This window comes from Eulemur rufifrons, chromosome 2 (assembly GCF_041146395.1).
Source record: "Eulemur rufifrons isolate Redbay chromosome 2, OSU_ERuf_1, whole genome shotgun sequence".
Classification (NCBI taxonomy): Eukaryota; Metazoa; Chordata; class Mammalia; order Primates; family Lemuridae; genus Eulemur; species Eulemur rufifrons.
Window position 1 is genome coordinate 20,801,725 of NC_090984.1, and position 15,952 is coordinate 20,817,676.

Genomic DNA, 15,952 nt, shown 5'->3' on the forward strand with positions numbered 1-15,952 from the left:
CCCTGTGTGCCCATGCGGCCAGCTGGGGTCTCAGCCTTCCAAGGTTCTAAATTTGGGTTCCTGAGTAGACAAAAAAGCCATCCGCAGCAGCCGGCCCGGCCTTGAGGTGCTGAAACGGGTGACCTGCCTGAGCTAGAAGCTGCCCACAGAGCACCTGCTGCAACAGCGAGGGCCCGGCCCGGCTATTCTGAGCTCTCCTGCGGCCAGAGGAGCTGCGACGTCTGCAAAGCCTGTTTTAGACAGAACAACTCCTTCCCCTAGTGACCAGGGCCCCGCAGGCAAGCGCTGTGACGGAGTGTGCAGCGAGCCTGTCTGGGCCCGTGTACGTGCGCGCAGGAGAGCACGGGCAAAGGTGTGTGCATGCCTGTGAGCACGTGTCCTCGCCCAGCCGTGTGCCTGCGTGTGTTTGGGTGTATGTCTGTGCCCCCGTGGGCTCCCAGCTGGCACAGACGCCCTGGGACTCCAGGCACAAGCTGGCTCTAGCCCCAGCGCCACAGGCATGTCTGTCCTAGTTCTCCTCCTACCTTACAGCCCCGTCCGTCCCGGCTCTTTCATCCTCTGTGTCTGAACAAGATGCCTGGCAGGTGGGGTGCAGTGGCCACTGTGCCCACATGTGGCCGTGAGCATAGGGGGTGTGGCCATCTGTGCAGACGGGCCTGCGGCTGTGCACGGGTGAACGCAGCAGCGTGTGCAGGTGACAGCGTCTGTGGGTCTGCACAGGAAACCTGAGCGTGCCCTTGAGCGTGTTCACGTGGGCTCTGCACATGTGTGCAAGCGTGCACACGGTGTGCGAGCAGCTGTGATGTGTGCAGAGCCTTGTGAGTGAAGGGCGAGCAGCTGTGATGTGTGCAGAGCCTTGTGAGTGAAGGATGAGGGACCGTGTGCGCGCATGTGTGGGTGGGAATTTCCCAACAGCAGCTGCAGCGAGGACCCGACGCGAATAGCCACGCCCTGGGCTTCTCCTTAGTCTTCCGCTCTGAGGGTGACTGTGAAGGAACAGGCTCTGGGAGAGGGAGGGCATCCGTCACCACCCCCCAGGGCCAGGAGGGGGTGCTGTGCCTCATCCCAGGGACACCCCATCCTCTTGGCCTAGGGGAGTGTCCTGAGGCCGCGGCCCCCAGCTCAGAGCCTCCTGTCCCCTGCAGTACGAGACCGTCATGGACCGAGTCCACAAGAGCAAGCTGTCACTCTACAAGAAGACCATGGAGGTGAGCAAGGATCTAGGGGTGTCTCCTCAGGCGAGGCGCAGCGGGAATCCCGGTGTGGTCCCTGCCGGGGCATCCGAGACAGGCTCGCCCCAGACCTCTGTCTAGAACACACACCAGCTGGCGGTGTGCCCAGGCCTGCACCGGGCACCACAGCCCAAGTGGGTGGGCCCAGGTCCTGCCCTTGGGGGGCCCCTGACTGAAGGACAGATGGACAGTCCCACGCAGCGGCCCATGGCTGATCCACACTGTCCGCCGGGGACTCCGGGGCAGAGGGAGGAGAGGCACCGGCACCCTCCCGCCGTGTCTGTGGGACACTGGGTGGCACGTGTGAGCTCGGCACCGTGCAGGGCATGGTGTTGCCAAAGGCCGCAGCCCCAGAAGGCCAGGGCAGGGCCACAGGGGCTGCAGCGGGAAGGGACCTGGAGCAAGGCTGCCAGTAGCCACCGCCCCTTCTCCAGCACTCTGGACCCCAGACCCCTATCCCTGGGGAGGGCGCCCCTGCTCCACTCACAGCCCCCCGACAGGGAAAAGGGAGGCTGGGCTCAGGGTCCTCACTCCAGGGGACCGCAGAGCAGGACCGTGTGGCCCCCTGAGTCACGCCCTCCACACCCCAGTCCAAGAAGACTTACGAGCAGAAGTGCCGGGACTCAGACGACGCCGAGCAGGCCTTCGAGCGTATTAGTGCCGGTGGCAACCAGAAGCAGATGGAGAAGGTGTGTGGGCCATGGGGCCATGCGGTGTCACCCAGGGCTGGGGCAGGGAGGGGAGGCAGGAGAGGGGCGCCGTAGACATCCCCAGGCACGGTCTGCATCTGGGACGTGCCGGCTGCTCGCCCTCACCGACCTTGGCTCCTCCGTCTGTGCAGTGGGTTTCCTAGACTGTCAGGGCGTGGATAGATGGGGCAGCCTCACCCCCTTTGCCATCTCCCGCCTCTGCCCAGGGACCCAGTCCTCAGAGCAGGCCCACGTGGCCCAGGGCCATGAGAGCAGGCGTAGCCTCACACAACCTCGTAGAGGGGCTCAGTAGGCCCATGCCACAGAGAAGAAACTGAGGCCCAGAGACGTAAGTGACCTGCCCAAAGTCTCAGAGCTAGGAAGCCACAGAGAAGGGATCAAACACAGGTGGCCCAGAGCCCAGGCTCTTGACTGCTGTGGCCTCTGGGCCAGGGTGGGGGTGTCAGAGCTACCAGGACCCAAGACATATGTCACCCACTGCATAGACAGGAAAGCTGAGGTCCAGAGAGGGCGGGGACGTAAGGGTGAGTTGGGGGCCAGTCAGGGGCCAGAGCCCAAGTCCCAGCCAGTGGGCTCAGCAGTTGTCACCGGGGGCCAGGCCTGGCCCTGGTCCACACTTCTCCCCCTCTGGGACCTGGTGTCTACTTCTCATGTGTACCGACATGGGCTGGAGGCTTCTGGGTTTTGTGGGAACCAGCCTGTGGTCCTTGGTGGGGTGAGGTTGCTAGTAAATGATGGAATTTGCTCACAATCGCCACTGAGTGTCCCCCTGGGTGGCCAGGAAAGGTGTGACAGAGCCACTTCAAAGCAGCCCTAGGGGCTGTGGCTCCCCGGGGGCTGGAGCTCACTGCTGCTGTCCGCCTGTCTCCCCAGAGCCAGAACAAAGCCAAGCAGTGCAAGGACGTGGCCACGGAGGCAGGTACGTGGGCCCCAGCTGCCTCCCCAGACCGGGGTGGTGACCCGGACGGTCCTCCCCACCACATGCCTCCCTCACCCTGGGACACACCGCCCCACGTGGCCACACAGTCACAGGATGTCACTCTCATTCCATACGTGTGCGATTACACACGTTTGTGTTCTCCCATTTGCTGAGCCTGCTCTCGGTGCTTTGCACATTTGACCCTGACAACAATGCTACCGCGTGGCTGCTGCTATTATCCTCTTTTTAACAGATGAGGAAACTGAGGCACAAAAAGGTTAAGTACTTGCCCAGGGTTACACAGCCAGTAAGTGGTGATGACTGCATTTGAACCCAGGCCGTCTGGCTCCAGAGCCCAGGACTCGCATGGCCACATTCATGGGAGACAGACCCCACGCATCTCTCTCTCTCACACACGCACACACACGCAAGCACACGGGCACACGCTCACACGCTTGGGCACACATGTGCACATGGCCTTCTCTGGGCCTCTGTCCTTCACCTGAGGCCGGAATCCCCAGCACCCTTGTCCCTGCTGCCATCCCTCCCAGGACAGAGCGCTCACCCTCCTCCTTCCCTGGGAAGCTCTCTCCCTTCTGCTCTGCCTCTCCCACCACCCAGCTGCTGCCTAGGCTTGGGGACAGGTGATTCCCAGAGATCTGGGGACAGAGGCCGTGATCCAAGTCTGCTGGGCTCCACCCCTCCTCCAGCGCACGGCCACCCTCTCTGAGCCCACTTCCCAGCTGAGGGGAAAGGGCCTGGATGCTTAATTTGCGAGTATGAGGCGCCACTCCAGCCCCTCGGCAGCTTGAAGCTTAGAGGGGGAACTAAGAGTCCCACCGAAAAGAGCAGTACAGAGTGGGCAGCCCTGACGATCGTTCAGATGAGGCCCCACCAGCAGCCAGGGCAGGTCCCCCCAGTGAGGGGGGGCTGCCAGGGCAGGGGCCCCCAGGAGCAAAGGGGCGGGGGAGCTCGTGCCACTCCCTGAGAGCCACTGTGCTTCCAGAGCGGGTGTACAGGCAAAACATCGAGCAGCTGGAGAAGGTGCGGGGCGAGTGGGAGCAGGAGCACAGGACCACCTGTGAGGTGAGTGACCTGGGCGTGGAGCCTCAGTTTCCCCAGGTGCAGAACAGGAGACACCCATCCCTGCTGGAGCTGCTCACGGACAAACGAGGCAGTGGGGGGCGGGTATCATCCACCCTCCATCCGCTCGTCCACCCACTCGCCAGGCCCTGGCTGGGTCCTGCCCCAGGGCGCTCCCTGCCTGGCTTTGGGCTTTCTTCAACCCTTTTTGCTGAAACCAAAACTGAGGCTCAGACAAAACCTACAGCTTCTCTGGGCCCGGCTGACGGACAGGGCTCCGGACTCTGGGTCCTGCGCTCCTCTCGCTCCCCCTGCCTCCCTGCCTCTTCCCGTGAGTGCTGGGGCCTGCAGCGGGCTGGGGCAGCAATGCCCAGGCAGCTCCACCGCCTCCCAGCAGGGCCAGGGTGGGCACAGAAGGGGGTGGGGACCCACAGGGAGGTCTCTCCTTTAGACTTGGCTGTCAGCAGAGCGGGCCAGGCTGGCCAGCCCGGCTGAGCTGGGATCGGGGCCCAGCCTGGCCTGGCTCTGCAGCCCCTTCCTCACTTCTCACCTCGCTGCCGCCCCCCAGGCCTTCCAGCTGCAGGAGTTTGACCGGCTGACCATCCTCCGCAACGCCCTGTGGGTGCACTGCAACCAGCTCTCCATGCAGTGCGTCAAGGACGACGAGGTGGGGGCCGAGGGCATTGGTGGGGGCTGGTGAGGAGAGGGCAGCAGCATGCCCAGGTCCATGTGAGTCAGTCAACAGACACCTAGTTCTCTGTGGTCCAAGCCTGGCCCTTGGGGTCTCAAGGCCTCAGCAGCTCAGCCTCTGCTCCCAGCACCCCAGGACAGGGAGGTCAGTACTGCACAGGGCCACAGCTGCTCTGCTTGGAGGACTGTGCTTTTGTGGTTACCCTGGCATGTCCCCACCTCCCCACTCCAAAGCCACAGAGCACCAGGTCCCTCTGCCAGGGTAGGGAGGGCAGGTGGACACGGCCCCTCAGACGTTTGCAGAGGGGCCAGAGGACCCTGGCTGGCTCTGCCCCAGGTGGGCTGATGTCAGGAGCCTCGGCCCAGGCCCTCCTCTGCTCTCCCCCTTCTCCAGGTTGTCCTAGTTTCTTCCCCTACTGAGCCCAACCTGCCTGGCAGAGATGGGCCGTCACCTTTTGCCAGGGGCCCTGACCTCTGTTAATGCAGCCCCAGAGCCATGAGCTCTCTCGGGGCAGCCCTGACCCCTCCTGCCCCGTGGCCTGTGGGCATTTCATTTTTGTTGTCATCGTTCGTTTTTGCCCACATGACTTGAGCCCAACCACTGCCCTCCTGGTGACAGTGGAGAGTGTGGGCTCTGGATCCAAAGTCCACTGCACTGCGTTCTTGTTCTGTGACCTTGGGCAAGTCATTTTCTCCTGAGCTTCCTCATTTATAAAACGGGAAAAATAGCGTCTACCTCGAGGACAGGCATTGAGTTAAGTCTCTTGCACAGGAGGGACAAACGGTGTTCAGGAAACAGGAAGCTGTCAGCCAGGGCTCTGACCCCTCAGGCAGGCCTGGGGCGGTTACACCCCAGGTCCCGAATTACAGGTGCTGGGATGTGCACAGAAAGCCCCAGAGGAGGCTGGTGGGGTGGGGACTGCTGGCTGGAGTTCAGACCCAGAGGGGCAGGGCCTCGACAGGGTGGGCATCGAGGTGCAGCCGGGGCCCCACAGCCTCTGCTCCCTCCTGCCCCCAGCTCTATGAGGAAGTGCGGCTGACGCTGGAAGGCTGCCAGGTGGACGCCGACATCGACAGCTTCATCCAGGCCAAGAGCACGGGCACCGAGCCCCCGGGTAAGGCCCAGCCTGCGGGTAGCCTGGGTACAGCCTGCCTGGCCCTGGAAGGCCTGGCCCCAGGTTCTCTGAGCCTCAAGTGCCAGGACAGGGATCGAGCAGCTCACAGCTCCCTTCTGGGTAGAGGAGTCTTGGCCAGACCCAGGGGGGTCAGGGACAGGGACACCTGCCTGGGTCCCTGGACAGCTGCCTCCCCCAAGGCAAAACACAGCGGAGCTAAGTGCACTATATCATTCACAAGGGGATGGGAGGTCAGAGGTGGGGAACCTCCCACAGCCCCCACCCCCAGTCTGTTCGGTCCCACTACATCCTGAGTGCAGAACAATCGCTCTGGTCTCCACAACGGGATCTCTGGGGCGAATAAGACAGGCACCGCCACAACCACCAGGATGGGCCAGGGCCAGAGTGGGAAGGCGGACCCCCAGTCTGGGTCTCCGGGAAGGGACTGGTTGGGTGTTGGGGACACAGGTCCTGCCTGCCCTGCCCTCGGCTGCCCTGGGCCTCACAAGCTCGCTGTCCACAGCTCCAGTGCCCTACCAGAACTACTACGACCGGGAGATCACCCCGTCATCCGGCAGCCCTGGCGTGCCATCGTCCTGCGGCATGATGAAGAGGTGAGACACCCAGTGCACGTCAGCCGGCTGGGACGCAGGCGCTGGGGCTGGGCGGCTGGGCCAGGAAGTGGGTCCGGCCCCTCCTCCCGCAACTGGCTCTTCCACAGGCATCTGTGGAGCACCTGCTGCGCCTGGTGTCCTGTTTAGGTGCTGGGCACTCCAAGGAGACAAGCTAGGCTCAGTCCAGTCTCGTGGAACCTCGAGCCCAAGGGGACCCAGGCATTAAACAAATATTCACACCCTAATTATTCACCAGTGACTGCTCCGAACTCTGGGGAGGCCCCCAAGCCAGCTTCCTTGTACCTCAGGCCCTGTTGCTAGCCTGGGCTGGTGCCCGGCCTGTCCCGCTGCAGTGGCAATGCCCCCAGCTGGTGCGCCCAGCGCAGAGGAGCAGGAGCCCCCAGCCAGCGCATGCGGGGAATCCTTCAGGCTTCTCCAGGGCCCATCTCCCTGCCTGGCTGCAGTCAAGTGCCAAGGTCCTAGTGCTGTGCCTCAGTGTGTGACTTTGGCAGGTCACTCACGCTCTCTAGGGCCAGGGCCCCTGAGTGTTGGGGTCCCACTCAGAACCTAAAGACCCTCCTAGTTCAGGCCTTGGGTGATGACGTTGGCAGTCCACTGGGAGCATATACGCTGCTCAGGGAGCCCCCCGTAGCCAGGGCTTTGAGCAGGGCACTGTCTGTGAGCATTTGTGGGTTCATGTGGTGCCTGTACCCCCAACCCCCATCCCTACCACTCCTGTTCCAGCCAACCTTCAACAAAGAAGGCCCTGCCTTCGGGGGGTAGGGGACAGTGGGGACCAGCCCATTCCAAGGCCTCAGGAGCCCCTGGAGCCTCCTGCTTCCGGGAGGCCGAGGCTCACGGGAACCGCCCGCACTCAGAGAGGGGTGCACACACACCCCTCTGGGAATCTTAAGAAAGCAGCGGCCCCAGGAGGCACATCCATACCCTAACAATGCTACAACACACTTACAGGACTCGGCCCTCCCTGCACCCCGGTGAGGACCCCGGATTCCAGCATGGGTGGTCTCTTAAGCACTTCAGCAGGCCTTTGTGGGGTGCCCCAGCGTCTGCCTTATGCTTGTTTTGTTTTCTTCGTTGATTCAGCAAACCTTCAAGACCCCAGCTCAGTGTAGGCCAGAGACAGGCACGCGGCAGATCAGCCCAGCGCTGCCTCCTGGAGCTCACTGCCGGCGGTGGCGGGGCTGGCTGTCACTGCGGGGCTGTGGGGCGGAGGGCTGGCGTGGCCCAGGCTGGTGGAGGCCCCAGCGGGGCATGTGTGGGCTGAGCTTGGCGGGGCTCGCTCGCCTGTGGGGCGGCTGCAGGACAGGCTGGAGGACAGGTGGGGCGTGGTGAGGGGCTGGGCGTCCCCATGAGCGTGCGACATGGAGGTCTCAGAACCCGCCAAGGGCCCTGGGGAGCAGGTGCTGAGAGGGGCGACAGTGAGTGAGTGGGAGGGCACAGCTGGGGAAGGAAGAGCCACTGGGAACACCCTCTGGGGGTGGCTGCCCAAGGGGCACCCCATAAATCACATCCATGCCTGCAGGCCAGGGGTGGCCCCAGCCCTGGCGCTCGGAGAGTTCTCCCTGCCTAAGCCCTCTCTTCCAGCGGGGGCTGAGTGTCACGTGAAGGACTCACCCTCCTCCTTCCTTGCTCCCAGGTTCTCCGGGCTGCTGCACGGAAGTCCCAAGACCTCGTTGGCAGCTCCTGCTGGTACTTTGGGATGATGAAGGGGCCCCCAAACACACTGTGACCCCAGAGGCCCCTAAAGGGGAAGGGTGTGCCCTCCGACAGCAAGTGGGGCGAGAGCGAGGGAGGAGGCAGGGCCAAGCATGGAGAAACTCCACCCCGCAGGACCTCCAGGGGCCGATGTCCTTACAAAGGGGAGGGGTCCAGGCCTCACCTTGCTCTCAGCCTCCACAGAAACCCTGACCCCCAGCCTCGAGCAGAGTGAGGGTGTCTACGCAGCCGTGGCCGTGCGGGAGGCACAGGGAAACGCGGTTGGGCCAGCCCAGGACTACCGCGCGCTCTACGACTACACGGCGCAGGTGAGGCCCGGCCCTCTCCTGCCCGGGAGGGCACGCGTGTGCCCGAGTGGACGCACACAGGCAGCCGCGCCTGGGGACGAGCCGGGGCACAAGCGCTGGGACAGCACTCAGTGCTCAGGAGGGCCCCGCGCCTGCTGAATGAGCGCCGGTGGTCGGGGACAAGGGCCTGCGTCTGCGTGCGGCACACGCGTGGAGCGCATGCGCCTGTGCTGTCCCGCAGGCTGGGCACCGTGCGCGGCGGGCCCAGGCGCACACACGCAGGCAGGCTGCCGGGGCCTGGGGCTGCCTGCAGGTAACGGTTTGAGGGTCAGGCCTTGTTCTTCTCCCCGGCTGCGTGGGGACGGAGACCAACCGCAGCCACGAATGGGTCCTTCGATCGTGCCAGGACTGATTTTCCGGTGTTCACAGGGAGAGGAGGGGCCAGGGCAGCCACAGAGTAGCGGTACCGAGACCCCTAGAGAGTCCAGTCTGCTCCCTGCTTTAAGGGGAGGTGCACGGCGGGACCCCAGCTCCACCGGGGCTGACGTGGAGCCCCCGCTCAGCCGGGCAGGGGCTATGCTGATGAGGCCCGGCTCGGGGATGCAGACTCCCCATGCCCCGGCAGGGCAGCCAGGCCAGGCAGGTAACACGGTGCTTGGGGTGCTCTAGTGACAGCGGCTGGCTGGGGCTGGGGGCCAGCAGCGAAGGAGGCTGGGCGGTGAGCAGTGGAGAGCGCGACCTGGGCTTAGGGTGTGGTGAGCAACCCTGACCCTGCCGTGCCTGTCACTGTCTGGAGCAGAGAAGGGAGCAGGGGAAGAACCCCAGGTGGGGGAGGCCCACGATGACACACTGAGGGGGACAGAAGGCAAGTCCTTTGGGGCACCCATATTCTCGTCTCCCAGGAGGTATGGGCGTGACTCAGCTGACTCTGTCTACCCTGGGAGACAAGCTCGCGTTTACTGCTGGGGAGCAGATGCCACACCAGGGCCCTCCCAGCAGGCCCCTCCAGCGTCATGTGCTTTTCATCTCTTGCCCAGAATCCCGACGAGCTGGACATCTCTGCCGGGGACGTACTGCAGGTCATCCTGGAAGGGGAGGATGGCTGGTGGACAGTGGAGCGGAATGGGCAGCGTGGCTTTGTCCCTGGCTCCTACCTGGAGAAGCTCTGAGGAAGGGGCAGCAGCCACCCCCACCTGCCCTGCCCGTGGAGTCGACAGTGTCCCCACCCACCCTGGTCTTGCCGGGGCCCAGAACCGAGCCTCCCCCACCCCAGGATGGGACGGGCACTGGCTGCATCCCGAGGAGTCGCTCCCATTAGGAATAAAGGGTGCGTTCTTTTTCTCCTTGGTCTGCTGGGTCCCTTTCTCTCTCTCCTGCCTTGGCATCCAAGTGCTCGATTCAGAGGAGGCGAAGGAGGGCAGGAGCCTCGAAGCAGAGACGCCCCCCGAGACAAGGCTTCGGCTGTGGTCACTGAGGGCCCTGGGCCATCCCACGGTCTGCTGGGGACACAGAAGAGGCCTGGGCCTGGTCCCTGGGAGCTCCCAGACCGCCAGGGAGACACAGTCATACCTGGGCAAACAGGAGAAGGATGCAGGGGCAAGGGAGGGTGGGGTAGGGGTAAGGCGGTGGGGACACCCAGGGAATATTCTGGGAATGGGCAAGCTGTCTGCAACAGGAAACCAGCGATGGGTCTGTGGGAGCTGGAAGGCCATGGTGGAGTGTCTGGGAAGACAGGCTTAGAGGCTTGTGGGTGCAAGTGGGCCTCATGGCCTTCCCCACCCAGCTGGGGCCTGGGGAAGCCACTGCTGCCCATGACACTCCCTCTCAAGCACGGCACCCCAGGAGAGGGGCAGGCACTTTCTAACCCTCTGGTATAAGGCGGACGATGGCAGGGTGTGGTCGGGGCAGCAGACCAAGTCCAGGCTGTCCACACAAGACAGCATGGTGGCTTGTCTGGGAAGTGGCAGCTGGGCTGGAGAGCAATTCTGGAAGAATGTAGGAAGTAGAATGGGACTTGGCAGCTTATGGGATGTGAGACAAGTGTGGGGAGGGTGCAAAGGGGAGACAGGAGGAGTGATTTCAGCGCTGGGCATGGAAGACGGGCAGGTCTTCCCCAGGTGCAGCAAGCGACGGAGGAGGGGCAGCTGCAAGGACAAAGCCTGAGCAAGGGCCCAGCAGACGGGGGACAGGCACGGAGGCCGGCCACTTGGGTTAGGTCATGTGTGGGCAGGAGGGAGGAAAGAAAAGAGTGTAAAGTTAGGTACCAGTGCTTTGTTTATTCCTCGAAAATGCCCTGTCATCTTGATTGAGCATTCCATTCCACTGCAAAGATTTTTTTTCAAACCTTTGGCCTAGATATTTATCATCATCTCTGACAGGTGCCGCAGTGTCTGTGGATACTGGAAGGTGATGGGTAACGAGTGTTAGATAACAAAGCCTGTTCTCCAGTCACTCAGGTGGCCAGAGAATAGCACTGAAAGCAACTCTTGGGTCACAATTTATGCCAGGGGGGGAAAACCCCACAAATGAATCTAAGTCAGATTCATTGCCTCTGCAGCTTTCTCCATTCTGCCATGCACCAGGTCACAACCTCAGCTGCTGGGAATCGACTGCCTCCAGAGATGGTGCCAGATAAAGAGGGAGCTGGCTGTGTAATTGGCTGTATAAATAACTGCAGCCTCTTCCTGACAAGGGCCACTCAAAGACAGCACAGAGCAGGAGGGAAGGCACAGCTGCTGAATCAGAACACCAGGGTCTGAACCCAGGCTCACACTTCCCTGGGTGGTCTTAGGCAAGTCACAATTTCTCTAGGCCTCAGTTTCACCATCAGTAAGATGGGTGCAATATGCCCCATACAAATTGCTATCCCCATAAGGTTCAAATTAGGTAACACTTAAGTGCTAATTAAAAGCAAGGGATACCACTTTTAACAAAAAGGCCACAACTTCCTAATCTTGGCCATAATCAACAGCAGCTTTGAGTTTAGCATAATCACCTTTGATCCCCATGCTTCTGGGACAGCTGTGGTTGTCACTGAGTCCTTCCAATGGTGAGCAGCAGCAGCAATTCACCATTTGGCTAAATTGGACACGCACACCAGCAGTACCAACACCTAATTCTGACCACTGCCCCATAGCCATTCCTAGGCCAAGCAACCTCATCATAAGAGTTACCTGTCTGGCTCAGTCCGGCTGAACCCGATGTCTGCCTGTTCCCCACCCCGGCGTGGGAACCAGCAGCACAAGCCCAGAGCAAGGTCCTCACCGGCAAGTAGGCTCCATGTCCTCAGCATCCTCACGGGATTATCAGGACCACAGGGACGCGGCTTTCGAACTGTGCTCAGCAGAGCCTCCCTAGCACCCAAAGGGAGGAGACGGGGGGGGGGGGGGGGGGCGGGGAGGGGCTCGCTCCATTTCAAGCTCTACTCATAGAGTTTACATATGGGACTAGCAGTGGTTCTCAACCCTGGCTGCTCAATGGAATTAGCTTTTAAAAATGCTGTTTGTCCTGCCTTCGACAAAGAGAAACTGAATCTCTACAAGCTGAGCTTTTGCATAAATATTTCAAGCCTCTTCCTGGTGATTCTAATACGCGGCCAGACTTGAGAACGACCTGGCTAATGGGTTCTCCAGCTAAAAATTTTAAAAAGTTTGAAAACCATATTCTTATGGCACCACAGTGACTTATTTCAGACCATTAGTGTCCACTATTTGCCAGATGCTAGGAGATGCAAAGATAACTAAGTCTCTTTCTAGCCTGTAATTTCCCTGTCTGTCTGCATTAGATAAACTCAGGAGAGCAGGATGTGTGTATGAGTCAACTTCCCAACAGCTAGCAACACGCCCAGCACTGTCCGGACAGGTATTCAGCAGATAAACTTAGGAGGTTTCTGCAAGGTCACCGTACAACACCCTCAGGAGATCTCAGAGACGCCACAATAAAAAGCCACGTAGCACACACACATTATTTTCAAGAACTGCAAGGATGCTGGACATGAAATCAACCCATCCAAAAAATATGTGCTGCTATACACCAACAATAACCAATTAGGAAATGTATCAGGAAAATTATTCCATTCACATTAGCTACAGGAATTAAGTTTCACAGAACAATTTCCTAAGTAATCTCTTAAGATCTGAAAGGAAAAAAAAACCCCAAACCAATCAAACAGGGCAGAGGATAGAAACTGAAAATTCAGAAGATACCAATGGCTGAAATACCTCAAAAACACATCCTGGGCCTAGCTAACAGTCGAATAAATACATTTGTGACCAGCCTGGGCAATGGCAAGGCCCTGTGCCTACAAACAAAAATTAATAAAAAATTAGCCGGGCGTGATGGTGCGCACCTGTAGTCCCAGCTACTCAGGAGGCTGAAGCAGGAGGATCACTTCAGCCCAGCAGTTTGAGGTATGATCAGGCCACTGCACTCCAGCCTGGGTGACAAAGTGAGACCCCGTGTCAAGAATAAATGAATGAATCCGTATTTTCATCTTTCAGATTAGAAGAAAAGATGAAGGCTGATCGCTCCCAAAGTGTAAACAAGGATGTAGGGAAATGCACATTTTCATACACTGCTAGTGAGTATATAAATTGATATAACCTTTCTGGAGAGCAATTGGATGTGGAGAGGATTGGAGAGGAATTGGATCTATTCATAAAGATTTTCAGATGTGACTTTTGATCGAGAGCAAATCCACTACCAAGAATCCATCCCTCAGTCCACACAAACATGCATGACACAGGGCGAAGAAAATGCTTTGGAAATTCAATAGGGGTGGTGGTTGCACAACGTTGTGAACGCACCAAATGCCACTTGTTTACTTCAAGATGGAAAATGTTATGCCATGTGAATTTCACCTCGATAAAATTGTTTTAATTAAAAAATTTTTTTAAATGACCCAGGATGTGTATAGAGGTGTTCACTAGAGCTGGGCTAGAGGCAGCCGCAAAGTCCATCCACGGTACATTGGTTAATCATGGTGTTAATATATCCACACGGCTATATATCCACGGCAATGACAAATCCCACAGTCTGACATGAAGAGTACCATACTATGTCATGAAAAGAAAAACAGGACCTTGTAGATTAAAATTCACAATAGCAAAAAGCAAAACCGAAAGTTCCACCAACTCTGCTTCTGTACATGTAGAGAAGAGAGTCTGGGAAGACACACACCACTGCTAAACTTGCTTCCTTGAGGGTACTTTGTTCTTTACAGATGTCTATACTGTTTACATTTTTTAAAGCACCACTTACTTTTGTTAAAAAAAAAATTGTTTTTTAAAAAGGCGATATGACAAGCTCTGCCAACAGATAGGGTGACAAGCAAAGACACCCCAGTAGGAATGAGCACACCTAGTGCAAGGGACTTGGGCTCCTCAAAGGAACACTTACTCCAGGGCTTGGACACAGAGGGTGCCAGAGGAGCCTGGAAGGTCTTATGACAGAAACTGTGGAAGCGCTTCAGAGAAATGTTAGGACACAGGAGGCAACCTGAAGGGGCTCCCCACTGGCCAAGTCTGGAACTGTTTAAGGAACTCTTCCCCCACCCCCAAAGGACAAGATGAATTATAGGCTATTGAAAAAAATGGGAACCCATCGGTCCACAGTGGATATAAGTGGATATATAAAAATAAATGAGGGATTTGCCAAGAAAATAGAGAAAAAGAAAATAAATAAAAATTAAAAAATAAATGGGGGGGGTTGACTGGTAAACGAGGAAGGAGTGCTGGATTGGAAAGACATTCTTCAGCAATTGTCATCATAAGGACCGAATCAGGCCAGAATGTGCAGTATTTGCTAAATCTGGGGAGCAGTTCGGTGAGGAAGATATTTACATGGTCTTCAGTACGTCCCTAGAGACTGCTTATTAGTCAGAAGGAAAAAAACAGTAACTACGTCATGGAGAAAGTGGACAATACCTTGAGCAGGTGTGCCAGGTATTAATTTATTGCCCCTTAGCTTCAGACTCACCTGTCCTTGCCCTTCTTGTCACACTGAAGCAGGCACTCTGTAAACAATATTTCTCTTTCGCCAGCTGGCCGACAGGGGGCTCTGAAGGGGAGGGCAAGGCTAGCGGAGGAAGGTCTTTCTATTTCTTCGGTCTGGCATGGGTGGTCAGGCATGGTGCCGGCCGCATTCTCCCCAGCAGCGGTTCTCTGCTCCTGCAGCTTGGTGGTGGGCACCTCCAGTGAGCTGACTCTTCAGCACGGGGCAGGCAGTGTGGCCCTGTGGCGGCCACAGCTGCCCCTCGCAGGTCTCTCAGCCTTGGGGGAACCTCCTCTGAGTTTCCAAGTTCCCCGAGGGGTGGCAGCTGTTTTCAGCTAAGCTGTTTTAGAGCTCTCTTTTTACCCCTTTTAGTAGTTTAACATTGTTTACACAGTTAACATTTATATTAAAAACGTCCTGTTCACATTTCCTCCTCACTGGACCTCGTGATGAAAATTAACCTCACCGCACAGGGCAAACAGACATTGTGTGCCTCCCAATGTGATGCCCCAAGAGGCCACAGGACACAGGTAGTATTCCAGCCACCTGGAATGCAAAACCAAATCTCATCAAGAAGAAATATTAGATAAACCCAAAACGAGCAGCACCGTTTAAAAGAAGGAACTGTACTCTTCCAAAATGTCAATGTCATGAGAGAGAAAACTGTGGAAATGTTCCAGGTTAGAGAAGACCAAAGAGACATGACAACTAAACATAATACCTGATCCTAGACTGGATCTAGAAGAACAGAAGAAAAAACATGCTATACAGGACATTATGAGGTCCACTGGAATATGATTGGTAGAATACAGTATTTTATCAGTGTTCAATGTACTGAATTTGATAATTGTACTGCAGTTGTAAGAATATCTGTATTCTTAGTGAATACCTATGGAAGTATTAGGGGTAAAAGGCCATGATGTGTATGTAGAAGGAGAGTGAGAGTGTACATTTGAGAACCTGTGACAAATCAAATGGGACAAAATGTTAACAGGTATATCTGGGTAAAGGATATTTGGGCCGTATATGTACAATTCTTATTTTTGTAACTTTTCTGTAGGTTTGAAATTATTTCCAAATAAAATTAACTTTTAAAAAAGGCTATAGAGGCCCGGTGCGGTGGCTCACACCTGTAATCCTAGCACTCTGGGAGGCCGAGGCGGGAGGATCGCTGGAGGTCAGGAGTTTGAGACCAGTCTGAGCAAGAGCGAGACCCTGTCTCTACTAAAAATAGAAAGAAATTAGCCGGACAACTAAAAACATATACAAAAAATTAGCCGGGCATGGTGGCGCATGCCTGTAGTCCCAGCTACTTGGGAGGCTGAGGCAGGAGGATCGCTTGAGCCCAGGAGTTTAAGGTTGCTGTGAGCTAGGCTGACGCCACGGCACTCTAGCCCGGGCAACAGAGCAAGACTGTCTCAAAAAAAAAAAAAAAAGTCTATAGAATATAGCAGTGGTTCTCAACTGTGGCTACACCCTGGAAGCACCCTAGACCACTTCATCAGCTCTGGGACCCAGGAATCTGTAGTTCTCAAAGTTCCCCAGGTGCTTCCAACGTGCAGACAAGGGTGGAA

At 57.5% G+C, this 15,952-nt stretch overlaps 1 protein-coding gene across 1 annotated transcript in view; it reads left to right on the forward strand.

The window, feature by feature from the left end:
* Window positions 1-9,672, forward strand: part of PSTPIP1 (proline-serine-threonine phosphatase interacting protein 1) — a 38,871-nt gene extending 29,199 nt beyond the window's left edge. The window contains exons 6-15 of the mRNA XM_069457080.1: window positions 1,146-1,208; window positions 1,823-1,921; window positions 2,816-2,861; window positions 3,868-3,947; window positions 4,513-4,611; window positions 5,653-5,749; window positions 6,273-6,363; window positions 8,021-8,073; window positions 8,284-8,408; window positions 9,425-9,672. Coding sequence (XP_069313181.1) covers window positions 1,146-1,208; window positions 1,823-1,921; window positions 2,816-2,861; window positions 3,868-3,947; window positions 4,513-4,611; window positions 5,653-5,749; window positions 6,273-6,363; window positions 8,021-8,073; window positions 8,284-8,408; window positions 9,425-9,556 — 885 coding nt within the window. The 3' untranslated portion in view covers window positions 9,557-9,672. The remainder of the gene's footprint in view (window positions 1-1,145; window positions 1,209-1,822; window positions 1,922-2,815; window positions 2,862-3,867; window positions 3,948-4,512; window positions 4,612-5,652; window positions 5,750-6,272; window positions 6,364-8,020; window positions 8,074-8,283; window positions 8,409-9,424) is intronic.
* The last annotated feature ends 6,280 nt before the right edge of the window (window positions 9,673-15,952 follow it).